General features: G+C 35.9%; 3 protein-coding genes across 5 annotated transcripts in view; 2 read left to right on the top strand and 1 right to left on the bottom strand.

Annotated features, from left to right (window-relative positions):
* The window catches only part of LOC130647225 (doublecortin domain-containing protein 2-like), a 61,476-nt gene extending 48,724 nt beyond the window's left edge, over window positions 1-12,752 (bottom strand). For 2 of the 3 annotated variants that reach the window (XR_008982821.1, XM_057453007.1), the window contains exon 1: window positions 12,293-12,750. Coding sequence is in view for 2 of the 3 variants with exons in the window: in XM_057453007.1 (XP_057308990.1) it covers window positions 12,293-12,546 (254 nt within the window). In the remaining variant the exon portion in view is untranslated. Of the gene's footprint in view, window positions 1-12,292 lie in introns of all 3 variants that reach the window. The other variant, XM_057453006.1, reaches the window with a different exon arrangement.
* A 1,150-nt stretch (window positions 12,753-13,902) lies between these two features.
* Window positions 13,903-15,491, top strand: LOC130648099 (uncharacterized protein K02A2.6-like). Its single transcript, XM_057454121.1, has 2 exons — window positions 13,903-14,704; window positions 14,800-15,491. The coding sequence occupies exons 1-2, from the start codon at window positions 13,903-13,905 to the stop codon at window positions 15,489-15,491; spliced, it is 1,494 nt and encodes a 497-aa protein (XP_057310104.1).
* Window positions 15,492-19,947: 4,456 nt separating this feature from the next.
* LOC130647229 (uncharacterized) lies at window positions 19,948-23,487 on the top strand. Its single transcript, XM_057453011.1, has 2 exons — window positions 19,948-20,149; window positions 21,118-23,487. Exon 2 carries the CDS (start codon window positions 22,632-22,634, stop codon window positions 23,478-23,480), a length of 849 nt encoding a protein of 282 aa, XP_057308994.1. The 5' UTR covers window positions 19,948-20,149; window positions 21,118-22,631; the 3' UTR covers window positions 23,481-23,487.
* Window positions 23,488-27,332: the final 3,845 nt, after the last annotated feature.

Here is a 27,332-nt window from a genome sequence, read left to right as displayed (position 1 = left end):
AGGTCATCATAATTATTAAAATATGACCAGTCTAAATTCCTGAGGTCCTTCAGAAAAGCCTCTTCACTGAAGTTCTTGTAGCTACGAACCTTGCATGTTTTAGGTTCAAATTTTGGCCTTTTGAATTTTCTGATCACATAAACTAAATTGTGATCACTGATGCCTAAATCCATGACACCAGTTTTAGAAATACAAGAACTGTTAGAAAGTATCAAGTCTATAAGAGTGCTACTATTTTCAGTAACACGAGTTGGCTCCGTAATTTGTTGTTTTAGGAAAAGAGTGGAGCATAATTCCTTTATTTTGGAGGAAAGAGCATATTTTGAAAGCATGTTACAGTTAAAATCTCCCAAGATAAAAACTTCTTTCTCTTCTGGGAGCTTGTTAAAACACTGTTTAAAATGAGTACACAGGTTTTCAGTACTCTGCAAATCACTACCTTCAGGTGGCCTGTAAACCCCACACACGTAAATAGGTTTAGTTTTTTTCAGGCACACTTTCACCCATAGTAATTCAACATTTTCGAAGTAAAGGTGTTTCAAAAGGTGGCTATCCAAGTTTTCATTAACAAAAATTAGAACACCCCCACCTCGTCTATTCCGATCATTCCTATAACAAACATAGCCATCAATTTTAACGTCATTGTCAGTGATGGTGTCATCAATTTTGGTTTCACAGATGGAGAATACATCAAGTTTTGTTTGATGTAGCAGAAGTTTAACATAGTCTAGTTTGGATGACAGACCATTAATGTTGAGATGGGCCATTTTTAAGCCCTTTCCATTTCTGATTGCCTCAAAATCAAAGTTTTCATCAATAGTAATATTGATGTTGTCCGGAATTTCGTCACCAAATGACTCCTCATTAGCAAAGGGCAAATTACGAGAAAGACAGGGACTGCAAACGAAAAACAGTTTATCTTCAGGAGTCTTCATAAATTGTTGATATTTTTTATCAGAAATACGCTCACATTTTTTATGAGCCCATAATCCACACTTGTCACAAGAAAGTGCTTTGTGTGTTTTTGCCACAGGTTTTAAGCATGAAGAACAGGGATACTTAACAGGACCTGGGTTGAGGCAGATGTCCCCTGACAAGAGGATTAAAAAATAGAAATACTTGTGCCTGCTTGGCTTAAGTTTTGATAAAGCCATTAATTTTAATTGTAGAGTGAGCTGGCTTTCAGAAACTCTATTGCAGGCATCAAGTGAAGAGATAGAAAAGAAACTCCTATCTAGTCGACTCATTTCGTTGTTGTTGGGTGAGCTACTTTTGAACGAAGGTTTTGTATTGCTCAAAAATACAACAAACACAAAAATCAGTTTTAGCGTAAATGTGGGGTTTCCTACCTGAGTAAAGTTATTTTTAAGTCGTAGAGAGATCATTCTACGGTTATGTGCTCTTCCAAAACTATGTTTGAAGGATCTGAGGCAAGCCCATTTCCTTACGATGTTACACAGAAGGAGCAGCAGGAACCCACAACACAGCAAAGCTACCATATTAGATGATAGATGGATAAAAAACTGACTGGGATAAAAACAATTTATTAACAAAAACAATAATTTAAAAAACTTACAAAACAACAAGTTAAAGAAATGAAAAGATATAAATGAAGTAAAGAAGGCAGTACAGTATATAATAAATCAAAAAGGACTTAGCTGTCAAAGCAGAGCTCTTCAAGCTTTAGTCTTCTTTTTTCTTTCTTCGACTTAGCGCGCCAAGACCGGAGCGTTTTAGATACGTCCGACCTCAACGAGAGCTAAGCACGGAATGAGCACGGAATCAGTACAGTCCAGATGTAAGTGTACGCGTGCGCCCAACTTGCAAAAATAATTGCTTTCATTCAAAAAAAACAATAGGATAGCGAGTTCCTTTCAAATTGCGCAAAAATAATTGCTTCGTGTTAAAAACAAAAGCATAGCAAGAAACATTGTTTATAAACAATACTCTGCGCGAAAAAAAATTACATGTGAAGGCCATTGAATTTTTATTTTTTTTTTAACAACGAAACTAATTATAGTAACGCGATTTTAATCTCCATATATTTAAAAAAACACAAGCTTTTATAAAAAAACAACAAATCCAATGACCTAAGCAACGTTTAGCAACGCAAACGGAAAAACCCTACATTCGGGACTTTTCCCTTCGCGATAAAATTTCGAAAACAAATTACATTTTAATACTGAAGAAAGAAAAAATCTAAAAATATAACTTTTGATGTTCTGGAAAGATCAAAACACTCATTGTGTGAACATTTTGTTTTAAATTTTAATACCGAAGAAAGAGTCTAAAAATATAACTTTCGACGCGCATAAAAGGCGAAAACGCTCGTTGTGGGAACATTTTGTTCTGGTAAGAATAAAAAGATACAAAGTTAAAAACATGTGTTTTTTCTAAAAAATAAATCTTAGAAAAAGAGTTAGTACAAACTTAAAAAATATTAATAAAGAAAGAGCTATAAAATTACAAGAAGTCACTGTTATTTAGTTTCGGTTGTTATTAAACTTTTAAAATGCGATCTAAAAAAACATTTCTATCGCCGTTTTTCATTAGTAAAGAACGTTCCGTACATCGATGTTACAGACAATCCGTGATAATTATTATGTTGTTTATTTTTATGCCAAAAAAACTTAAATATACATAAAAAACAGAGATTTTACTTTAAATTTATCACCTGATAGCATTTTATTTTTTATTTGTTTGTTTGTTTAATAGCAGGAAGCAAGAGATATTATTGGCTGAAACTAATGTTTACAAATAAAAGGAAAACAGCATTGTCAAATTAATTTTAATTCATTATTATTTCGACAATCGGAGACAAAGAAGTTAAGACTGAGAGAGTCGCTAGTTCATACACTCGGTTCTCGTGTTTGGGGTTCACGAGTTTAAACGTCCCCCAGTTGTCTCCATCATGAAAAAAACAGAACACACGAACATGTTTATAAAATGATTAGGGTAAGAAAAAATACACTGAATTTTTTTCTTAACAGCGGGTAAGTAAAACACATTGATTGAAAATTTATGCGGGTTATACGAAGGTGCGGGCTATCTGATAGCATCTAGTTTATAACTCCCTAAAAAAGCTGAGCTGCGGGTTATATGATGTGCGTTTAAAAAACGGAAAATACGGTAACAGACATGCCTTGTTTAAAGTAACTTTTTTCAAGATTCTTTTGAAAAAGAGACAACCTTCTTCGCTTCGGGTTTTTTTTTCAGTTGAAACAACTTGTTTCCATGAGATATGACCCTCAATTGGTAAACGGGGGGTAAAATTTAATTATTCTAACCATAATGACCCCATACAGCTTTCAAAATAAACAACAAATAAACGGGGGTGTGGCTACTTTTTTTAACATACAGTACTGTGAAAAGGTTTGTTAACATCGTGTTCGTGTAACGAGCGTGGTGCACACGAACCACGATAAAATCGTGGTCTTCGTGTATAACAAATATTCAAACATTCTATCGTGGCCACCACGCTAATATAATTATCTCCACGAAGGATCGTGTGTCCCACGATCTTTTTCGCGAGCTCCACGATTTATATAGATTTAATTTGTTTTCTTTTCAAAAGCGTCGGTAATTTGTTTTATTGAGTTTAACGAACGGACGCAATTAAATGTTTTGTACAAAATGTTATTTTGTAAAGAAAAGTTAAATTTGTCTGACCATAATTTAATTTCAGTTTTTAAAACTTTAATAACGCCCGTCTCAAACACATCTCATTGTTTTGCCGATATTTTTTTGCCAAAAGAACTCTGTTCAAGAAAACGTTGAACCGAAAATATATGCAAAATATTTAACAGTCTTAAATTAAAGTAGATTTTAAAAGCGTATTTGGTCATCGAGTTTTTCTTTCTTTTATGTCTTATCTATTTTGCCGATGTATCTTTCTCTAATTTTGTCGGCGTCTTTAAAAGTCAGCTGAGCAATTAGTTTCTCTTTGAAAAAAAAAGTTAAATATGGATGCTCTGTTTGGCGAAACCATTTATACAATTTACAAATCAAGACATGGTGCTTTCAAAATATTTCAGACAGCGAATAATAAATCTTAAACAAAAAAGAATGACCTATACGCAGATTAGCAAAATTATTGAAGAGGAAGATGGCAAAAAGATTTCACGGCAAACAATATCAAAAATTGTTCGAAGATTTAATGAAACGAAATCGCTAGCGCCAAAACGAAAGAGTGGTCGAAAAAGAAAACTTACATTAGATCATCATAATTTTATTGACAAATGCTATGAAAATGATCAAAAAGTCATTTTTGTCTATTTTATTTGTACAGAAAATGCTTCGAAACTTCACATCATTAATAATTAATTATTCAATAACAGAAGCCACGTGGACTTTTTATGAACGTAAAACATGATGCAGGTATTTTGTTGTTATAAAAAAATAGTTCATAAGAACGTGATCAGCAGTTCAATGCGACTTTATTTCTGAATCTATGATTTTACTTTTTACGAACAGATTTTTAATAGTATAATTTTAACAATCTAATTAAAAATTTTAATATTTTGGAAGAAAACAAATAAGGAAATTTAAGGCTGAGAAAGGGTTACAAAAAAACTCTTATAAAAAACTTTAAAAAAATCAACTCGCCCCCAGGGTTGAAGCCCTGGCGTGGAAAAAGAAAGTGTAAAAAAAATACTAACCTCGCTCTTTTAAAAAAAATGTATAATAACCAGAAATGGCCAGATAATATTAGACCTGTTTCACCAAGTAATAAAGCGTTAGCGACAGTAAGGTATATATGTTTAAAAACCGTAAGAACAAGTATCTTGACTTTCATATTTTTTGAAGCGCAACCATGGGAAAAGAAGTGGATATTCTGCGTAAAAACTTCCGTATTGTTATAAGAACGTATAGTCGTATAAATTTTTTTTTCATTTGACCTTAAAATTTAAATTCATGAAATAAAGTCGCTTGATTGTATATACCATGCTTGTGACGATGAGTAACACTAAAATGAAACAACCTTTAGAACAGAGATGCGTTTTTAAAAAAAAAATAGAAATAAATTTGTGAAAGAATTATTTAAAATTTTACAGTTTTATTTAATACCCTATGGACGGCGCTTGATTCACGAAGGATTAAAATCTTTTATATAGCTAGCCTTATAACAACGAATTAAAACAAAAAAATGTTAATTTATTTTTTTGCCGTCGGTTTTTAATTTAATTGATAAACTAATACGGTCTTTGTTGTTTTACAATAGAAGTTATCTATCGTGGAAGCCACGATGTAATATTTAATTTTTGTTCGTGTAGTCCACGAAACATGATCGTGAGGTCCACGATTTTTAAAAAAATACGTATCGTGGGCTATGGTGGTTCGTGCGTAACATGAAATAAACACGAACCACGATGTTAACAAACCTTTTCACAGTACTGTAGTAAATTTTAGCATAATGCCACGCTTTGGGGACAAAATGCATGAGCCATAAGAAAGTGACCAGTGATTTTAGCACCATGAACTCGCATAGTCACACAAGCGTGTATTTGTCTCTTGCATTGCTCAAAACTACCTTGCCTGATTATTGTTTTTATTAAATATTATTTTAGAATAATTAAAATAATAACAACAATATATTTAATAGGATCAATTTTTCATCTTTCAAAGAAGTAAATGTTACTATATCAAGTTTTCATTCCCAGAATGACATTTAAACAACAATCTCATGAACATGTCTAAAAAAATGACATCACAACCATCATGAACAAGATTCAACAGTGTAGGAGATAACAGTTTAAGTCAGTAAATATAATTTACAATTTAAGATTCGGCCAGTCGTTAAAATAGAACTATATTTAAGATCAGCATAGCCTTATATAGCATAGCCTTCGCAAAAGAAGAGCAAGATTTAGATACAAAAGATAGCCATATTAGGAATTTGGAGAGTGAACCAGTCTTAACCACCAGGGTTGAATTGGTTAAAATCGACGCCAGTATCCAGGGGGTTGAGTCGGTTAAAATCCATGCCAGTATACAGGAAGACCACCAAAAATATCATTAACAGTTAAAGAGAAAAGATCTGGAGACCTTGTCGGACAGCCAATGGAAAATAGGGGTGAAGATGGTGTTGGAATAAAGACATGCATTTGCAAAAGATGAAAACGACATAGGATGTGCTACAAACCTTAAGATAGACATCCTAACAACAAATAAATTTCAGGTGCAGAGAAACTACAATTCAGTACCACGCTTCTTGTACAACGATGTGAAACAACATTTACAAGATTTACTGAATCGTCCATGATCCACGGATGGATTGAAAAATCAAAATCTGCTTGGTCATCACCTGTACTGATAGTAAGAAAAAAAGATGGATCCATACGATTATGTTGCGACTTCAGGGTACTGAATAAGAAAACCATTGCAGACAAACAACCATTACCACGTATTCAAACAGCCTTTGATAACCTTGGTGGGAGTCAATGGTTCTCAGAACTTGATCAGACGCGTGCCTACTACAAAGGATACCTGACAAAAAAAAGCAAGGAGAAAATGGCGTTTGTGACCCCATGGGGATTGTTTGAGTGGGTCAGAATACCCTTTGGATTGATGAATGTGCCTGCAGGATTTCAAAGGTACATGGAACAGACATTTGAGGACATTGCAATGAATATGCCCTTCCTTATCTAGATGATGTTATCGTTTACTCTGGAGGTTTTGCCCAGCACATCGAGCACATTAGAAATGTGTTACAACAACTGTTAGCAAAAGGTATCAAATTGAACCCGAGGAAATGTGAAATGTTCAAGAATAAAGTAAATACATAGGGACCGTCTCCACAAACGTTTCACATTTTATAAGAATTGAAACGATTATGATCGTTTCAAGATCGTATCATCATTTTTTTAAATCGTTCATAGATCATTTTATGAAATGACGATGAAACGATTGAATTTAATTATAAACTTTAAGCTTACAAATGATACGAAGTGGAAGCGAAGGGGATACGAATGGGATACGAATGGGAAACGATTCCGAAACTATTTTGAAACAAATGCAGAAAAACTTTTGAAACGAATTTCTGAAGCGAATTGTTCTCCTAAAACAATTAAAAAACAATAAAAAACGTGATAAATTAACTCCTTAAAACTATTTTTAGACATTCCTTTCTCACTTCCATTGAATGAAAATGGAATGTTCCTACGATCCCGTTTTTATGATTTTCAAACAATCTACAGCGATGTTTTAGCTTCCTACGGTCCCGTTTTTATAATTTTTAAACGATCTACTCACAATTGCTCACAATTCTTCCTAATAGGAAGAATTGTGAGCAAGGATGGTTACTAAATGGACGATTCGTCACTTACCACATTGAAAAGTAGATAACCACAAACAAATAGCAAAAGTGCAACAAATACTTGGTCTGCTGGGCTATCATCATGTACAAGAATTTGTCAAAATAGCCAAACCGCTATCTGATTGGATTGTGATTCCATCGAAAAAAAATACCACTCGCAATACTACTAACAAAAATTCTGGTCAGGGTCGATCAAAAACACCAATAGTTTGAACTGGTATTCACCAAGCTTCAATGAATGCCCTGATTGACATTGTGACACAATCACCAATTTTGGTTTTGATGATGTTATTTCTACATGTAGATGCTAGTGGACTGGTACTTGGTTGCATTCTTTATCAGAAACAACACTGCAAGACGTGTGTAATAGGTTACGGCAGCAGAACCAAGTATCACAGCAGTAAGCTAGAATTTTTGGGCCTGAAGTGGGAAATCACAGAGAAATTAAGCGATTATTTAGCCTATGCAGATCATTTACTGATAATAATTCACTGCTGTACGTACTGGAATCAATCAAGTTCAATGCTAATGGACAAAGATGGCTGTTCGAGCTTAGAGTTCAACTTTAGTGTCGGTATAGACCTGGTATTAATAATCGTGCTGCTGATTGCCTTTCCTGGTTGCCCTTGGATATTAAGAGATATGCTGCTGATTATATGGAACAACTTTCACAAGATGCCTTCAAGCATGGGAGGGTAGGATTAGGTGCTGTTAACCTAGCTACCTATGAACTGTTGATGTGTGGCAAAGAAGATAACATTCCAACTGCTAAAATGGTCGAGCTTTAACAAAAAGACCCTTATATTACGGTGATGATAAATGTACTGAAGAATAGCGCTGATGTCCCTAAAGATAAGATCACACTCACTCATTGTTCGTATTATGTTGCGAGACAGAAGGAAATATTTTCTTACTGACAAAGGTCGACTTAGGTGAAAAACTGCCGACATTACCCAGATAGTTCTTCCAAGGATCTTAAATCCTCTTGTATACCAACACCTAGATGTTGACATGGGCCACCTTGGTGCTCATCAAGTGATCGAGTTAGCAAGACAGAGCTTACTGGTCTGGAATGTATAAAGATATCCGTGAAATTTACCAGACACAGGTGTCCATGTATTTTCCAAAGGAAATCAATGAGGGAACCGCCTGCGCCGCTACAAAGTATCATCTCATTGTTACCTATGGAACTAATTGTGATGGATTATCTCCATTTGGAAACCAGTAGCGGTGGATACAAATACATTCTGGTCATCATGGACCACTTTACACAATATTACCAAGCCTATCCAGCACATAATAGGAGTGCTGCAACAGCAGCAAAGCACTTATGTGGAGAATACATTCTACGATTTGGATTACCATCAAAACTCTGCATGATCAAGGACAAGAATTCGAAAATCAGTTGTTCACCGAACTACACCAACTATCTGGTGTACAAAAAAGCCAAACCACTCCTTACCACCTACAAACTAAAGGTCTTGTGGAGAGGATGAACAGGACGCTGTTACAGATGCTGAGAACACTTGGTGGAGTTGTGGCACACAAGCTTAAGCAAGGTTATTTTTGCATACAACTGCACCTACCATGACACAACAGGCTATGCACCACATTTCCTGATGTTTGGTCATCATCCTAAATTACCATTGGACTTTTCAATAGATGATGATAATAAAAGAGATCCACTGGCAGCGGCAAATGAATGAAGCAAAAAAGATTGCTAGAGCGAGTACCAAGATAAGAAAGGCTGCTGCAAGAAAGAAACAGGGTCGTCAGCATCAATCTGGACAACTTGAGATTGGAGAGAGAGTTTTGATCAAGAGCATAGTGGAACGTGGTGGACCTGGAAAAATAAGAGCGTATTGGGAACACAGTCAAAGACATTAAGCAAGGTGAAGTAATTGTACACTGTCCAAAAAGAAGACGACCCATCAAGCCGACGGAGAACAGCAACCTTCTTATGCCATGCCAGAATCTAGAACTACAGAAGACACATCAGTAGCTAGGTTCAAAGAGACATTGAAACCTGAGTTCTCTGCTGCAAAGCCGTATGCAGTTATGACCCGAAGTAAAAGACAAAGAATGAAGCTAAACAGCTCTGAATCGACAATGACCAAAATGAGATTAATGAGTCCCAAAACAAGTTGGATGATGATGCACTCAGCCCTACAGATTTCCAACAGCTTTACAATCATATGCAGACTGAACATGTTGATTTCACAGTTCAAAAACCTCCAAACAAGACCAAGGAATCTTCAGCAGGTTTAAAACAGCGTGTATATATATACTAAAGAAGAATTTATATATTAATACGATAGTTTTGTCCGTCTGTGACCGCCAAAGTGGATATCTTTATTTTTTTTGATGTCGCGGAAAAATTTATGTCTAATTTTGTAATCTTTCTGACATTACGGCGCAACGTCAATACATTTGATAATGAAACGAGGCAGTAACGTCAGTCATATTTCACCACATGGGTAACTAGGGCAACCTGGGACCAAATTGGTTAAGTTTTGCAAACCTGGTTGTCCTAATCCGTTTCGGAATAGATGGGTTGATGAGGTCATTGAAAAACCTTTAAACCCCAATATCTCTTTAACCGTTCGCCATAAGTACATGATCCTCTATTTTATTAATCAGCGTTTCAAGATCTATGCAATGAAGGCAATGGGTATACAAATTTCTAAAGAAAGATTTTTTGGGCTTTTGGTGGTAGGTACTTAGCTGGCGTCAACAAAATTTTAAAACCTTCACATCTTCTTAACTGGTCATCAAATGGACATGATACTATACTACATTTTTTTATCAGCGTTTCAGGCTCTGCACATTACATGAAACGGATAAACAAAATTCGCCAATTTTTTTTAGTTATGCACTGCTGACGTCAGCAAAAGACTTAAAACAATCTATTTTTCCATTGTCCTAAGTAGATTTTTCCACAGCTCGAATTGACTAGTTTATATTAGCCATAAAAAGTAATTTTTCCGTTCTTACAGAGAACTCCTACAGAGTGTGGTGAGTCAGTATTTTTATCGTTATTCTAAACATAAATGTGAGAAAACTTAAATCGATGTTTACATCTGTTTCGTTACAATCTTTTGAAATATATTCGATTCTTAAATTCGAAAACATTGCATTATCATGCACAGCATGCTTGTGCTGTTTTCTTGATATACATAAGATTTTCTTGATTAAAGGTTTGGGTCTGTTAGGCAAACAGTTCCTTTAATATTTTGGATTGAAATATTGTGGTAGATATACAATAAACGAAAATGATTCAAGTTTTTATTTTTCTGTTTTATGAGTTGATAACTCTTGATTTCTTATAACATTAAAAGTGTTGCTGTATGTAATAGACTGAATATCTGATTTTGTTATGATGGTTACAAACTGTACCGTGTGGAAATTTTGTAATAACCTTTTTTGTATGACTTGGTGAAATATGTTTGATTTTTTTTAATGTCTGATATACTTTTTTCCCTGGTGTACTTCTGGCATGGCAAAGCATGTATATAGTATTGGCAGATTTCGCTTTTTACGTACCAGCTGTTAGACAACTTCAACATTTGGCATTTTTATTCTATTTTTTTGTTGCACCTGGTTATATTTTCAAATGTTTTGTTTCAACAGGTATAAATATATATAAAGTAATGCAGATTGTGAGCAACCTCAATTCCAGGGCTTTTTCTCTCTTTTTTCCGTCCCGTTATAAAAAGAGACAAAGAGCAGATGTTGGATTGTAAGTTTAAAAATTCACATTACCATGCTGCATGTTTTTGTTAGGTATCCCTTACATGCATTTCATGGAGACATTCAGTGGATTCTTCCACGGGAATTCAGCTAGTTTAGCATATTTTCCAATAACATATGATGCAGTAATATTATGTATCCCCCGTTTATTTGCCAGCAACTCAATTCTGAATGAAGCAACAAACTTAACGTCAAAATTCTACATTTTACTATTTCGTTGATATATATAATACTGAATAATGTCCATGTGGGTCCGCTATTAATTAAAATTTCATTTTTTATTGTATAGGATTTCTTTTAATTGTAAGAGTTGTTTTTTAAATTTTACAATTTATGAGTAAAAAAATGCAGCATTCACTGGACAACTGACAGAAATATTACACAAAAGATGCCTGTTAAGCATTATGCAAATTTCTATTAGTTTTATTCTGTTATATAGTTTCTATTAGATGTTTACAGTAAAACAAAAAATCAAGTTAAATGAAGTAGCCAACAAAACGCAGAATGTGCTGACGTGTGCAATAAAAAGCCCTGTTGACATAAAAAGACTGTTGTTTGAATTTAAAACAACTTATGCAAATATACATTTATATATACATTTACTAAAATTTCTGAAATAAAAATTAACTAGCTAGCTAATAGCTAGAGCTAGCAAGTTAGCTATAACAAATTTCTCAAAAAAATCCTTTGCAGCACAGGGATTATTGCTGAATTTTTTTATTGATGTATAGCTAGCATATATATATATGTAAATAATAAATTAAATCAATTTTTCCATAGATTTTTTTATGTCTAGCTAACTAGCTACATTTCCAAGGTAAGCCCTTCTGGCTCTATTGACTACGTGATAGGTGAAAAGATGCAGGAGGTTGCTGAAGAAAGGTGTTTTTCAGCTCATTTCTTTCTACAGAAACATTGTTGAGGCTTTAAAGTATTATTATTGAGTGTAGATTGATAACTTCTGATTGACATATATTCATATAAAGTCGTAACGATACTTTCATGTGAAGAAACAGACTGAGAAAGATCTCACTTCAACTAACGCCTGCATCTTTTTTTGCCTGCCATGCGATTGCTAAAGCCACAAGAACTTACCGCGAAAAATGTAAACATTTGAAAAGATCTATGGACCAACTTAATGTAGTGAAATATAGCTAGTTAAAACAGCTTAATCTCTAGCTAGCTAGCCAATGATAATGTTACTTTGGTAGAAAAAAATTGACTTACTTCAGCCTTTTAAACTTTTCTTGGCCCACTGCAACGTAGATACCTCCATTCTGTAACTGTTCTAACTTAACAACCCTACTTCCATGGTTAGGCGTGCATAGTCTTCGAATAGCAACCCTTGCATGCGTGTCTTGAGTCACTTTATCCAGAAAATTATCAAAAGTGGAAATTCTTTTCACATTAACTACCAGCTTTTTTCCAAAGAAATGTAGATCCCCATTTTTATAAATCGTTACCACAGGCACTGCTGACATTTCGGTTTGTTACTTTTCAATAATTTTATCCAAGGCTTTGTTTTATAACTTTTTTGTTTTTGTTTTATATTATAGTTCTCTTTTTGAATCACGTTTGTTTTGTGAAGGAAGATGGTGTCTTTGTAGCCAATTTGTTGACTGCTTATGTTACCATGGTATCATTACGCACGTCCACGCAGCAGACACCCCCTTTCAATACTTATTACCTGCGCTCTGGAGGATGTGGGGATTATACGTGGGCAAGATTCTCTCTATTATCGTTGGTAAAAATTCTACTTATAAGTAGATTCGCTTAAGTGTACATTTTCCCTCCGTGCCTTGAGTGTCCCACTTAACAAAAGTACACTGCATAAACATGAATTACTGGAGGCTATGTGGTGCTTGCATGAAGGCGATATGTAAAACTTGTATAACTTTATCCACGGGAACTAAGACATTCACCCTAGTTCTTAGGTGTTATGTCGCACATGCTTTATTCGGCATAATACACCAAGAACTTTATTGTATTGACTCTGACATATTTTATTTAGTTAAGATTTACGTTAAGCATGCACGTCTCTTTTCTTCTTTGCGAGGGAATTTTGTGAGGGAAGAAGATGGCAAAGCTTATGCTAAATATACCCTTCGTGAAACCGTTTACAATCGATAAAGCAGCCACAACAAATGTAGGCAAGAAATGGCAATCATACTTAGAAGAATTTGAATTATTCATAACAGCATCTGGCGTGAGTGAACAAAAACAAGTTTAAAGAAGAAATTACTTCAAGAAGAAAATCTTACGTTAGAAAAACTATTAGAAATTAGTCGGAATCTAGAAATATCGCAGAAACAAGCAGCCGAAATTGCTACATCAAAGTCGTCGTCAAGTTCAACTGAAGACGAACAAGTGAACAAAGTTTATCGTAGTAACGAACATTATAAACCCCAGCAAACACGAAACGACAATCGAAATCGTAGTAACCATAGCAACAAGTATTGTTATAAATGTAGAGAACACTTTACATCAAAAGACGTGTTATGCTGTTGGTAAGAAATGTTATAATTGTGGTAAATCGAATCATTTATCAAAAGTTTGCAGAAATAAATCAACCAAATATGACGGTAAAAATCGACGTATTCGAAAAGTCGAAGAAGAATAGAATTCAAAAGACCTGTAAACCTATTCAATTAAAACGTGCGACAAAGAATATATTTCCACATGGTGTACGAAAACCACTGAAAATGCTTAGTTTCTTTCATCCAACAATAGAAAGTGAATTCACTATTGTTACCGCCCCTGTTTAATCGATAAAGAATGAGCTGGTAATCTGATTGGCTACTCAACAGCCAATGATTTAAAGTTGCTTCAAATTAACAATGTCAACAACGTATCGACCAATCAGAAAATTAAAGACAACGCCTTCCAAAATGTACCGAACGACTATCGAAAAATCGATATGTCATGGAAAAGGAAAATTTTTAGATTTACATGGAGTCAAGTGCATCAGCGACGACATGATAGTCTACTCGAAAAACATCCATGAACACAAAGAACTATTAAGTAAATTGTTTAAACGTTTGAAAGCTCATGGGTTTAAAGTAAATGGTAGTAAATGCTTAATTGGTAAAAGTACTATATCATTTTTTGGTATTATTTTATCATCAAGTGGTATCCGTCCAGACCCAGAAAAAGTCCAGTGCTTATCAAATGCAAATGCACCAACAAACGTAAGTGAGTTAGAATCATTTTTAGGACTCTGTACTTACATGAGCCGCTCTATTCAGAACTTTTCCGAGAAAACTACCCCTCTTCGCGAATCGGTAAAGAAAGATGTAAAATTTACATGGACAGATCGCCATGAACAGGCATTTCAAATGTTAAAATCTGAGCTAACTTCTAATACCGTTGTATCCTTTTTCGATCCCCATAAACCGATAACATTGTGGGTCGTTCCTTGCAATTATGCTATTGGTGGTATTCTTTTACAACCGGATGACGAAGGACATCCAAAACCTGTCTGTTACACCTCTCGTGCATTATCTCAAACTGAACAAAAATATTCAGTTACTGAAAAAGAAAGTTTAGCCGTAGTCCACGCTGTTTTAAAATGGCATGTTTATTTATATCATGCAGAATTTACAATTATAGTTGATCATAATCCATATAAGGTCATAATAAGTTTATTTTAACATCACGTACTAGAGCTACCCCGCGAAACGAAAGATGGCAGATGAAACTTCAAAGTTACCGATTTGATACTATTTAAAAACAAGGTGCGAAAAATATTGCTGATTACATTAGTAGAATACGTAACAATGCTCCAACTGGTGAGAACATTACAAATGAATATGCAAATTTTATTACAAATAAATCCGTACCACACTCTATGTCGTTAAATGAAATACACACAGCCTCAGAAAATGATGACGAAATTCAAGAAATACGTAAAGCACTTACATCCGACAATTGGTCCTCGTTACAAAAATATGAAGTTTATAAAGAAGAATTTTGTGAAGTTATTGGTATTACATTACGTAGAAATCGTTTGTTTATTCCGAAATCATTAGTGCAGGAAATCATGGAAATAGCACATCATTCATGTTTTGGTATAGTAAAATTAAAAAGTTTGCTACGTTGCAAAGTTTATTGGTACAACAAGGACAGAGACATCGATATTCTCGTTCAATCATGTCCATCATGTCAAAAGATAGGCAGACACAACAAACCAACACCTGTACAAATGACCGAATTACCGACATCACCATGGTCACACATTGCAGCCGATTTTTATGGTAATTTACCGACAGGTGAGAAAATTCTAGTAAGTACAGATTTATTTTCGAAGTTCCCGATTGTTGAAGTTATCAAATCTACGACGTTCAATATTGTATCTACTCGCCTTGATAATCTCTTTTCAATTTTTGGTTATCCCGAAATGATAAAAACGGATAATGGACCCCCTTGAGACAGTCATGAAATTGATCTATTTTTAAATCACGTGGTATTGTACATGACAGTTCAATTCCTTATTGTCCTAGAAGCAACGGTCAAGCTGAGCGTTTTATGCCAAACTTGAGTAAATTAATCCGTCACTCATTCGACGCTGGTACCGACTGGAAAGATACCTTACGATCAATGCTCCTGAATTGCAGAAACTGCGTTCATCCAGCAACTAACGAAAAACCTTCAACATTATTTTTTTGTCGTGAAATCAACACAGGAATACCGACAATGAACAACAAAACGTCACCACAGTACGACACCGTCAAACGGCACCACGATACTTACACTCACAAAGCAAAACAAACCGCTGACAAACATTGCCGTCCTGCAATCCCAATCAAAGTTAACAGCCAAGTCTTCATAAGAAGGGGATGTTGACATATCGTAAAGCACCCTCTTCGGAACTTTCTGAACGCCAAATACCTTTATGAAGAATGCCATGCGAATCTTCATAGTCAACATACCCGGCTGAGCAGTATTGGTTTCCATAAGTCGCTTGTTGATCATTGTATTTTTGGACCCAATTATGAAGTGCGATAGCTGCTAAAATGTAGGAAGTTGCTTTTTTAGGTACCGCGTGTATAGGGGCTCCTAAAAATCTCCATATCGCCGATAAGATACCGAAAGCATTTTCCACAACTCTACGAACTCGCGATAAGCGGTAGTTATAAATCCGCTTTCTTTCTGGCAACATTTTTCCAGGGTAAGGACACTGCATATTTTCTTTTAACGGAAAAGCTTCGTCACCAATAAAACAATATTTAGCATGCAAGTTAGTCTTCGGTAAATATCACCGTCCGGTATCGCCAATTTCTTTGACAGCAGCGCTTTTCCGAAATTGAAACAAGCAAAAACTCCTGCATCGTTTTGTCTACCATAATCTCCAACGTCGACATAGGTGAACATATAACTTGCATCAGCAATCGCCATAAGGACTATACTAAATCAGCCTTTGTAGTTGTAGTAAGAACTTCCAGAATTTTGTGGACAAATTATCATGCAGTGTTTGCCATCTATCGCACCAATGCACAACGGATAGCCCCATAGTGTCCAGAAATCTTTTGCGAGAGACTTCCAAGATGCTTCTGTCGCAGGCATTTTTACAGACACAACGGATAGTAATTCCCATATCTTTTGTAAAACTTCACTTAATATTGATGTTACTGTTCACCGCCCAATGCGAAAATTAAAGGAGAGAGAAGTTTGTGATTTTCCTGTTGCCAGATAACGCAATGTTAACGCCAATTTTAATGACGGCTAGAGGGCTTTTTGTAAATTGGGGTCCTTTTTTTAATACTTGGACCTATCATACGAAGTAATTCCTCAAACGTACTTGGGAGCATACGAAAAAAATTAAAAAACATACAATGATCGTGTAATTTCATTTCTTTAATTAACATTTGGTGATGTCCTGCTTCTTCTCTACTTTCCCATAATCTTCTTACCCATAGTCGCTTCTTCTTCTAATTTTTTCTCAATAAATCAATTAAAACAAGATTATTTCTCATCAGTAAAAAAAAACACAGCCGTCTTCTCTTCAGCAGCGGTATGTTTAACTTCAATGTGAGCAAAAATATGGTACGGCGGAAGTAACGCGCCGCAACTTATTGCGTCTTCAGTGTGAATTTAAATTTACGAAGGATTATTTTCAAACTACAAATTCATATTTTTTCTTTTATAACACATTTGTCACCTATTTTATACCTATCAATTCATGAATAATTAATTAGTTCTGCTGAATATAGCTTTCGTCTACGTGCTTGCCAAATTGTACAGAAGGAAATGACGTAATTATTAATTAAGTTATTAAAATTAAAGATGGCGCATTATAAGACGATCTTCATTATGCTACACTGCACGAGCTTTAACTTTCGATAGCATATAAACTTTAAAATAAAGTATTGTTCATTGGATAATTTCTTGCACTGTTAGGATTCTTTTTGGCTTAAAACTTATTTTAGACTCGTTCTCAGAAAAAATCTGTCAAAACGAGGATTTAGGCTTTAGTCTGGATAAGTTTCTGTCTGTCTGGGATAGTTGTACAATTACGTCGAAGTGAGTTGTTTATGTTTATCTTTTGTTGTCTCTATATTAGCTATGTGTTTTTGTTACTATGACCACCATATCGTAGTTTTTCCCGCAAGTGTCCAACCATTTGCAAGTGTGGAAGAAACATTTCTCGATATCGGTAGCCCATAAAAGAGAGTCATCGGTTACCTTGATTTTGTCGGGAAAGTCTGATACAATGGCGTCAAACCTTCGAGAATAACCATCTCCAGATGTAATGTAGCCCTGAGGTAGGGTACAATACCTGTAGCGACCCCACGGTGTGATGTAAGTTGTATAGTGGCGATCTTCCTTGCAAAGAGGAACGCTATGGTACCCATTCCAAGCATCTGATACGGTCTTCTTGGTGTGGTGAGGTACCGTGCGAACCTGATGGAATGGTGATTGTGTGTGGTGAGTTTCTCTGGTAGCGTGTTTATTAAGAGCCTGAAAGTCAACACAGCGTCTCGGTTTGCCACTCTTTTTTGGACACACTACCATTCTGTGGCACCATGTCACGGGTTCACCAATGGGCACTGGTTCAATAACTCCAAGAGCTACATCGCGGTCTAGGTCGGCTTTTACTTGTTCTTGCCAGTGGATCGGTACAGGTATTGGCGAATGATGTGTAGTCGGCTCAGCATTCTCATCGATCATCAGCTTCATGGGTGGCCCGGACATCAATGACAGAGGTTGATGTTCGCATACATTGAAGGTGCTGCTTTTATAATAGTTAAGAAGCCATTGCTCCAATCGTTCCCGGTTCTCCTCTGTTGGTGGATATGGCAGTTCGGTAGGAAGTGGTGGCGGTGCTGATCGTTTTGGACATGAACACTCATTAGTTGGATCAGGTACAGTGATGGTATTCGCACCAATCATAGGGAATTCAGGTGATACAATGCCAAGATCTACACAGGCACTCTTACTGAGGTAAAACTTGTCAGAGTCGTTAGTCACATACGTAAACTGCTTCGTTTCTTGTAGTGACCCGTGGCAATTGATACCAGCGATGTGGATGACGATAGCCCCTAATATTTTGATAGATTGTCCATTGGCGGCGTCCATTTTCATTCGGACCGGGATGAGATCACTTTTAGAAAGGTTGAATCGCTGAATCCATTTGTAACCAATGACACAACTTTGGCAGCCGGTGTCTGCCATTGCCGGTATGGTGATAGTTGACTCGTTAGTACCATGTGGAAATTTAAAACCCAGCTCGCTGTAGTCATCTTCCACGATACGCACGGACAAATCGAGAAACGGTTGTGGAGGAGATGGACTTTTCTTCCAAACATCTTTAGATTTGTTGTGGCAGTGGTGATCAACATGATCCGCAGATGCTGTGTTCAATGAGCATAGTGAGTTGAATATCGTGCTGGATTCCTCGACAACTGCAGCATTATCAGGCTTTCTCTCCTTGTTTTTTCGATCTTTGCTCCTACACACGTGATCAAAATGATGCAGACGTTGGCAATTCCCACACTTGTGATTATATGCAGGACATGTGGATTGACGGGATCGTGATGCGCTAGTGCTGTGGCAGTTTGTTCCGCAGTACCCACATTTTGAACCAGAATCGCGTTTGGTATCACGGTTGGTGTCATTGTCTTCTTTTGGCTTATTGAAGGAGTCTCGTTTACCCCTTCTGTACTGGCTATGGATGGCACCAGCCTGGTGGTGATCGATGAGGCGTGTTGCAGAACGTTTCCCTGCTTCCTTTGTTTCAACGAATTTGAGCACTTCTTCCAAACACATGTCCTGGTTCGTATGTCCAAGAAGCTCCAGCTGAATATCAGGGTCGGAGATACCACGACCAAGAACATCACATAATATTTGTTCGGTATAGTCCACGTCGTGGCTGCACGAGGGGCAGGGAATAACATATTTACATACACCAGCTTGACCTTTCAATCTAGCCCCAAACGATCTTATTGGCTCATCAGGATCTTGATTCATATTGTTTAAGGCAACTCGTGCAACCATAACGTTTTCCTCCCTGACAGCGAGTGATTTCATTGAAGCAAGGATGACATCCTCACTTTTTTCGGCCAACATGCCAGTGGTGGATCGGGTGAGGTCTCTGCGCAACTGCTCGTCACAGCATTCAAGGAGTTGGAGAACAGCATCTCTACCTGTGATTTTGGTAGCGGTCTTGTACTCAATCCAGCGGGTCAGGAAGTATTTCCAATCCTCAGAGGTTCCGGCTAAAGTAACAGTGGGACGTCTCACTCGTTCAATCTTGGCCGTGGGTGATACCGATGTAGGTTGATTCGAATGCGTGGTAGCATGGGTTGTCAGTAGTGCAGCAATGATGACAGCATCGAGGTCTGGCGTGGTGTAGGTGCAGCCAGGCACTGGACAACTAACTGATGGCATGTCGAGGCGTTTTACTTGAAGATTAAAAGATTCAACATAGATAGGAATGAAACCATTTGCTTATTTATTAGTATGCAATGTTGAATCTGAAAACAAACAATAAATACAACAGTTCAATGTTCATTACTCTCTACTTTATTAATGTAGCTAGCTAGGGAGCTAAATGCTATTTTTTTTTAAATTCATGCATTTTATCAGGTAAGAAGTAATTTATATATAAGTGGGAAAAGTGTGCTGGCTGTCTAGATAGCTAGCTATCTCAGCTTTTGGTGCTGATTTGGATCTCTTTGATTGGTGCTGACTTTTTACTAGTTATCAAGCTAGCTACACAAAATAGTGCTCTGATTAGAGTGCCTTTTTTCTTAACTCGTCAGCAACAAAAACCTTTGTTTTGCTTTACGTAGTTTTTCCATGAGGGGCTGGACACCCAACTCCTGTTCTTTTAGGAAAAAAAGGGGCTAAAAAAACTTTCAAAACGACACTTTGTGATGCTACTTCTATCAGATAAGAAGATATTCGTCACAGGATTTTTTTATATTTTCTGCAGAAATGTTGTCAAAGCATGGCAAAAGTTTATTGTTGCTTGCACCAAACAGTCAGGGTGAACTGATAAATTAGCATGTAACAGAACATATAATTAACCGATGCAGGATAATTAAAAATCTTGCAAAAAATCTGACAATTTTATTAATTCTTTGTTTGCCTTTTTTTGTTTCAATTTGAAATTTCAACTTTTTCAACAAAACAATGACAGATTCTTTTCTTCAGAATGAAAAACTGCAACTAATCAGACTCTTTCAAAAGAAATTCAAATTAGTGAATTTGGATAATAAGCGATAAAATTTGTTGAATTCAATTTTATCGATTTCGACAAAATACATCCTGTATATATCGTCCACAGATTTTACAGTCATGTATCGCCTGCTTAGTATGTTACTTGTTTAATAAAGATATCAAACGCCAGCTTGATTAAATTTATATACATGTATTTATAAAAATAATATAACTTGTGCATCACATGGTATTGATTTGTATCTTTTTAATTCCCTCTTTAAATCAAAGAGGCAAAGAGAGGTTAAAGAGATAATTAAACAACCTGGTGCTAATCCAGTTTATGGTAAAATTGTGTTCTTGTTACTTATTTTAAAACGTACTTTCTTTTTTAGATCAGCTGTTATCCAACTATGCGCCATCAGCATTTTCAAGAAATCGTTAACAGGAGAGTAAATTTTAAAGGCCTAAAAACTGAAATATTCAAATGCTAAAATGTGTTTATTGCTGAATTGAATAATAATTCATTAAAATCAAACTTGTTTAAAAGGTATTATATTCGAATCATGTTCATACATAACAAGATTTGTATCCTGGAATTTCCAGAATTTGCTAGATCAGTATTGAAAATATACAGTTAAAGTTTTTACTATTATTTTAGAATACTATATATATGTAAAAATTATTATTTTTAATTTTTTATATATTAAGTTGTATTTTAACATTGCAAGTTAGTTACAATAATAATTGAGAATTAGATACTCAATGATTTGTTTACCCCATTATTCTCCCTTTTCAAGGTCGACTTCAAATTTTAGAATCTTCCGGGCTAATGACGAAATCTTCAAGCCGCAGGGCTTTTTGTTTTCTATTTGAAGTGTTTATACGGGGCTGCGATATTTATGAGAATGTTTCGTTTCTGTTATCAATGTCTAAAACGTCTGTATACGAGGTTGTTTTTTGTTCCCGTTTAAACCTATTTCAGGGTTCGCAAAGCCCGTTTTAGCGAAAGTTTCTGGGGCGCCAGGCCCTGCTTGGGGGGCTTACAGCACCCCCCAAGACCCCCAGCTGTATATTCAAATTTTCTTAGTAGGTCATGATGCTGCGCATTTATAAATAATTTTCTCAATTATGAGTTTGGGTCTAGGCAAACTGTTCCTTTAATATTTTGGATTGAAATATTGCGGTAGACATACAATAATACACCGAAACTATTTAAGTTTTTATTTTCTATTTAATGAGTTGATAGCTGTTGACTTCTTATATTTTGTGTAAACTTGGGAATAGAAGGGTTGCTGTGTACAATACACTAAACAGCTGATTTTGGTAGGACGTGTTACAAACCGTACGTGTGAAAATTTGGTAGTAACCTATTTTGTATGACTTGGCGAAATATGTTGGATTTTTTTTATGTCTGATATACTATTTTCCCTGATGTACTTCTGGCATAGCAAAGCAAGTAAATAGTTTTAGCATATTTAGCTTTTACATAACGATTGGTAGAAACCTTCGATTTTGTTGGACATTTTGCATTTTTATTTTATTTTTTTATTCACATTTTCTTGCACCTGCTTATATTTATAGATGTTTTGTTTCACCGGGTATAAATATAGAATAATACAGATTGTGAGTTTTAAAAATTCAAATTACTTTGTTGTATGTTTTTGTGTCGTCTGTCTGTTCGTCCGCGAAAGACGCGTCCTGTTACGGAAACACGAATTTTTTTAAAATACGCACGAAATACCAAATGCGATATATTTTTAGCGACTTTGGTTTGACCGCTCGCACGTACTATGTCAATCACGATGCCTGATTCTTTAAAAAACAATCCAAGATTTTTGCTTAATCTTATGCTTATCTCTCCAACAGACAACTCACGACAGAAGAAACAAACCTTCTATCAAAAGGAATGGATTTCTGCATGACACCAGAAGAAATAGTTGCGAAAGTGGAAGAGGCAATTAAAGATCTACCAAAAGAAGAGGCAGACACAGTAAGAGCTAAAGTAAGCCTAACGCTACAGAAAAGCAAAACACCAAAAGACAATTTGCAAAAATCTGAAAGACTGTCACTGAAGAATCTAAAGAAGGACAAAGATATCATAATCCTACCGGCAGACAAGGGGAGAACAACGGTTATCATGAATACTCTAGACTACATCAACAAGTGCAACGAACACATCAACAAAGGCCCTTACAAACTTCTCAAGAAAGATCCCACAGAAGTCATCAAACGAGAAGCGAATACATCGAAGAGAAAAGAATACATCGACGATAAGCAGTATTACCGACTGAAACCTTGTGACGGACCACCACCGCGATTTTACGGACTACCAAAAATTCATAAACAGGGAAATCCAATTCGACCAATAGTCTCCTGCACTGGAACACCGTTATACAACCTATCAAAATTTGTTGCTTCTATCCTCAGCAAATTCACAGCAAGTGACCACAGCAAAAACTCAAAAGAATTTTCGGAATACACCAGAGAAATAAAGATAGCGGACGACGAATGCATGATATCATTTGATGTCACACCACTCTACACAAATGTTCCCATAAAAGACACCTTAAACATCATTAAAGACCTTATCGAAAACGACGCTGCATTCGGTGAAAAGATTCCAGTACCGGATTTTCTGTGTTTGGTCGAACTTGTTCTAACCAAAACATGGTATCTGTTTAATAAGAACTTCTACACTCAAACAGACGGAGTTGCCATGGGAGGCCCTGCATCATCAGTAGTCGCAGAAATATAAATGCAAGCACACGAGACAACAGCATTAGTCACATCAGACAGACGTCCAAAGGTTTGGAAAAGATTTGTTGACGACGTATTCGCCATAATCAAAAGATCTCATCTAGAAGAGTTCCATGAACACATCAACGGCCTACATCGACAAATAAAATTCACTGTTGAGCTTGAACACGATGGAAGTATCGCTTTCCTGGACACTTTGGTCAAACGCAAGAATGGTTCCATTTCAGTTTCAGTGTATCGTAAACCAACGCACACTGACCAGTACCTTAACTTCCAATCAAACCATCAGAAATCTTGCAAAGAAAGTGTCCTATCTTCATTACTGAATCGTGCCAACAGCGTTGTCAGTGACAAACAGGAGAGGAAAATAGAAATTCGACGTGTAAGAAATGCATTAATCGCAAATGGATACAGTCATAAAGTCATCACGCAAGTAGAAAATGAAATGAAGAGAAGATGCAACGGAGACAACAAGGAAACATCAGAGGAATTTATCGCATCAGCATTCCTACCCTTCGTACAGGTACCAGCGAGATCCTTCGTCGAGTTTTAAGGCAACACAAGATCAAATGCATTCTTACCTCTAAAGACACCCTAAGAAGCACTTTGTCTAAACCAAAAGACAAAATAAACCTGGAAGAACAAAGCAATGTTGTTTACGAAATCCCGTGTAAAGATTGTGATGCAGTGTATATAGGCGAAACAAAAAGAAAGTTTAAGCAACGAGTACAAGAACATATGCGCGCAGTGAGAAACGGAAATGTGAAGAAAAACGAAATTGCGGACCACAGCTGGAGCAGAAGTCATCAGTTTAATTGGGATGAGAAGAAAATCATTGACAGAGAATCCAGAACAACGGCCAGGAAGATTAAAGAAACCATCAACAGTGTAGAACGTAACAAACACATAAACAGCATCTCGTATCAACTTCCTGAGATTTGGTTACCAGCCCTACAGAAAAAGTAGTTACCTACATCCAGGTCCGAAAATGTTAATTACCGTAATTAACTGTAATTATCAGCTCGTTTCTGATTGGTTAATTTTTATGAATTTCGATCCTCTGCAATTATATAAGTACATGCGCAACATCATTTTACTTTGCCCGATGATGGGAGAAGGATCTTCCAAAACGTCGCCTACTAAACTATCATGTTCAAGAAATGATAAACTTTCCACAGTAATATGAATACTGAACAGACAAACCGAAATAATATCTTCCATAATACCATTACAGCATCCTCGTCCCCAGGGTTTGTTGCCTATGTCCAAGCCGCTAGCGCTTACTTGACGGCTAAAAAAGACCCTTGTACAGGCTGCTTTTCATTACCAGTATATTGGTTAATGTAAATAATTAATAAGTTTGTCTCGCTGTTACAATTTACGCAGCTAGTAAAAGCAACTTGATCGAGTCCTCCTTCTTCACATGCACATGGCGAAGACCATGTCTTATATTATTCAACGCTTGACTTTAAAAAGTTTTATTTCAAATTCAATTTATTATTTGTTCACCCCGAAACTATATTTTATAGTGATGAAATCTTTTAAGAAGCATTATTTATCAACAAAATGTGGTAACGTGTGATTAGATGAAGCTGATTTTGTATGGATACACTGATACAAGAAGATAACCTTAGCTCAATTTAGCTAGCCAGCTTTTATATTTTACAAGTGTAGCACCTCTTTGGAAAGAAATGTAAGTCTTAGATTTTCGCATCCAGTTAGTTATATATTAAATAAGGGAATAAAACTAAAGCTAGTTAGCTAGCTAGCTAGCTAGCTAGCTAAGTATAAAATGTGTCAGGGGCTGGTGTAAAATAGCCTTAAAGAGGCTTAATTGCTTGCCAGGGTCTTCAAAAACAACTGACGGTTTGGAGGGCTTTTGAGTCTCCCATCGGGCCCACCGCCCTTTCACGCCCTCTGATGGTCAAAACAGCTTAAAATCAACCTCGGAACGACGAGTCTAAATTTTTAAAGTTTTGAACAAGAATTACAAACATCAAATTAAGTATTACATTTACGTCATTGAAATCATAGAAGGTAAGAGGATTCCTAACTAGGAGAAATGTTCAAAAAGATTGACAGAAAAATGTGAGCCAAACAGTAACTATTTTTATGAAAGATGTAGGTAAAAAATGGCTTATTTTAGTGTTACTTAGTTATTGAATAACCGCCTAGATATAAAATATATAACACATTAAATAACAGGAAAGAGTAATCTCTCTCTTTTTTAGCTGGTTGTTTTTAGCACATAGCACCTTTTCCTTAAATGTACATGTCCATAAACATTATTTTTATCAGCATTTCAAGCCCTTCAGAGTTTCAGCATCTATATGCTGCGCGAGTTAACAAAATTCTAAAAAATATATTTATATTCATCAACTTGATAGTTCTGACGTCATCAAAATTTAAATGACGGCTTTTTGTAATTTTTCCTCTCTGCCTGAGTGAATTTTTTCACGGGCGTTATGGACAATTTTTTGATATTGGGAAGGCCAGAAAGAAGAATCTGTCCAAATATCCTAACGAATTAAAGAAGCCCAGGAAAAGCGGGGGCGAAGCTATTTTATAAGTTCTGTTGCAGTGTAAGAAACCTAAACCCTTAAGGACAAATTTGAGAAAGTATGCAAAAGTTAACGTAAACACGGAATCAAATGCAAGTTTTACTCTTAAAATCACATGTTTTGTAATCGTCTCAAAGGCTCTTTTCACTTCTCAATATTGAAAAGTGAAAAAAGAGCCCAGGGGACGAGGTTAACTTGTTTTGCATTTTTGTTGTCTACGCACTGTTGTTTACTTCATAAATTTACAGGATAACTTTGTGCGCGACTCTCGCGGGTACTAACTTTTGCGGTCATATTATCTTTGGTCCTTTTGCACATCTCGCAGATTGTACGAATGTCGGAGAGAAATTTGTTGACATTAATGAGAAAACAGAGATAGAAAGATAAGGTTATATTAACATTAAAATACTACAAAAATTCATACGTTTTTGGTAACAAATATGCATAGTATTGTATTTTTATTCAAAATAGCGACGTAGTGTATTTATGAACATCCTATTTAGCTAGCTATTCGACATACGACGCTTAATTTACATCATAAACTTCAAATTCAAGCAATTCTTATTGAAAGGATGAAACGCTTAGACTCTAGCTTTGAAATTTACATAACCTTTGAATTTAATTTTCAGAAGCTAGCAAGAAAACTTTTATTAATTATTGTTAACCGTCTGGATTTTGCAAGCGTGAAAATATGGGTTTTTGGGCAATCTGATTGGACTAGCGTTCTTGTCGACGCACCGATATGCATTTTAACTTTACATATTCTTCTGTAAGTGTCGAACATCGTGAGTTTCGAATTCTGAATGCCTTAACGAAATAAATTTAGGCGGAGTTAAATTTTCGCGGTTTTCGCGGATTTTGGCCATTTCCGCGAAAGTATGTCTCCTCGAAATGTTTGTAATTCGTCAAACCGCGAAATTATGTCTCCGCGAAATGTTTATTTTTTTCTGTAAAATTCAAATGTTTTAGGGGTTAAGAATTGGGTACAAATTTTTTCCTTCTATTCTTCACTAAAAAAAGTATCCATATACATAAAAAATTTAGTTTTAAGCATCTCACGGATGTCTCTGCGTTTGACCTCGCCTTTTGTGTTCCTTTTTTTTCTTTTTTGGAAGAACCGGATCATCCCTTATGACTGCATGATTTGTGTTCAAAAGACAACAACTGACAATGATCTTGTCTTTTGGCTCAGTATACAGTGTTTTAACAAGTTCTTCATATTTTGAAGCAATAAATGTCCACGTATTGTGGCTGCGAGGGTTTTCCTGTAGTGATCAGACGTGATTGTA

This window comes from Hydractinia symbiolongicarpus, chromosome 6 (genome assembly GCF_029227915.1).
Source record: "Hydractinia symbiolongicarpus strain clone_291-10 chromosome 6, HSymV2.1, whole genome shotgun sequence".
Classification (NCBI taxonomy): domain Eukaryota; kingdom Metazoa; phylum Cnidaria; class Hydrozoa; order Anthoathecata; family Hydractiniidae; genus Hydractinia; species Hydractinia symbiolongicarpus.
This window is presented reverse-complemented; position numbering and strand designations above follow the sequence as displayed.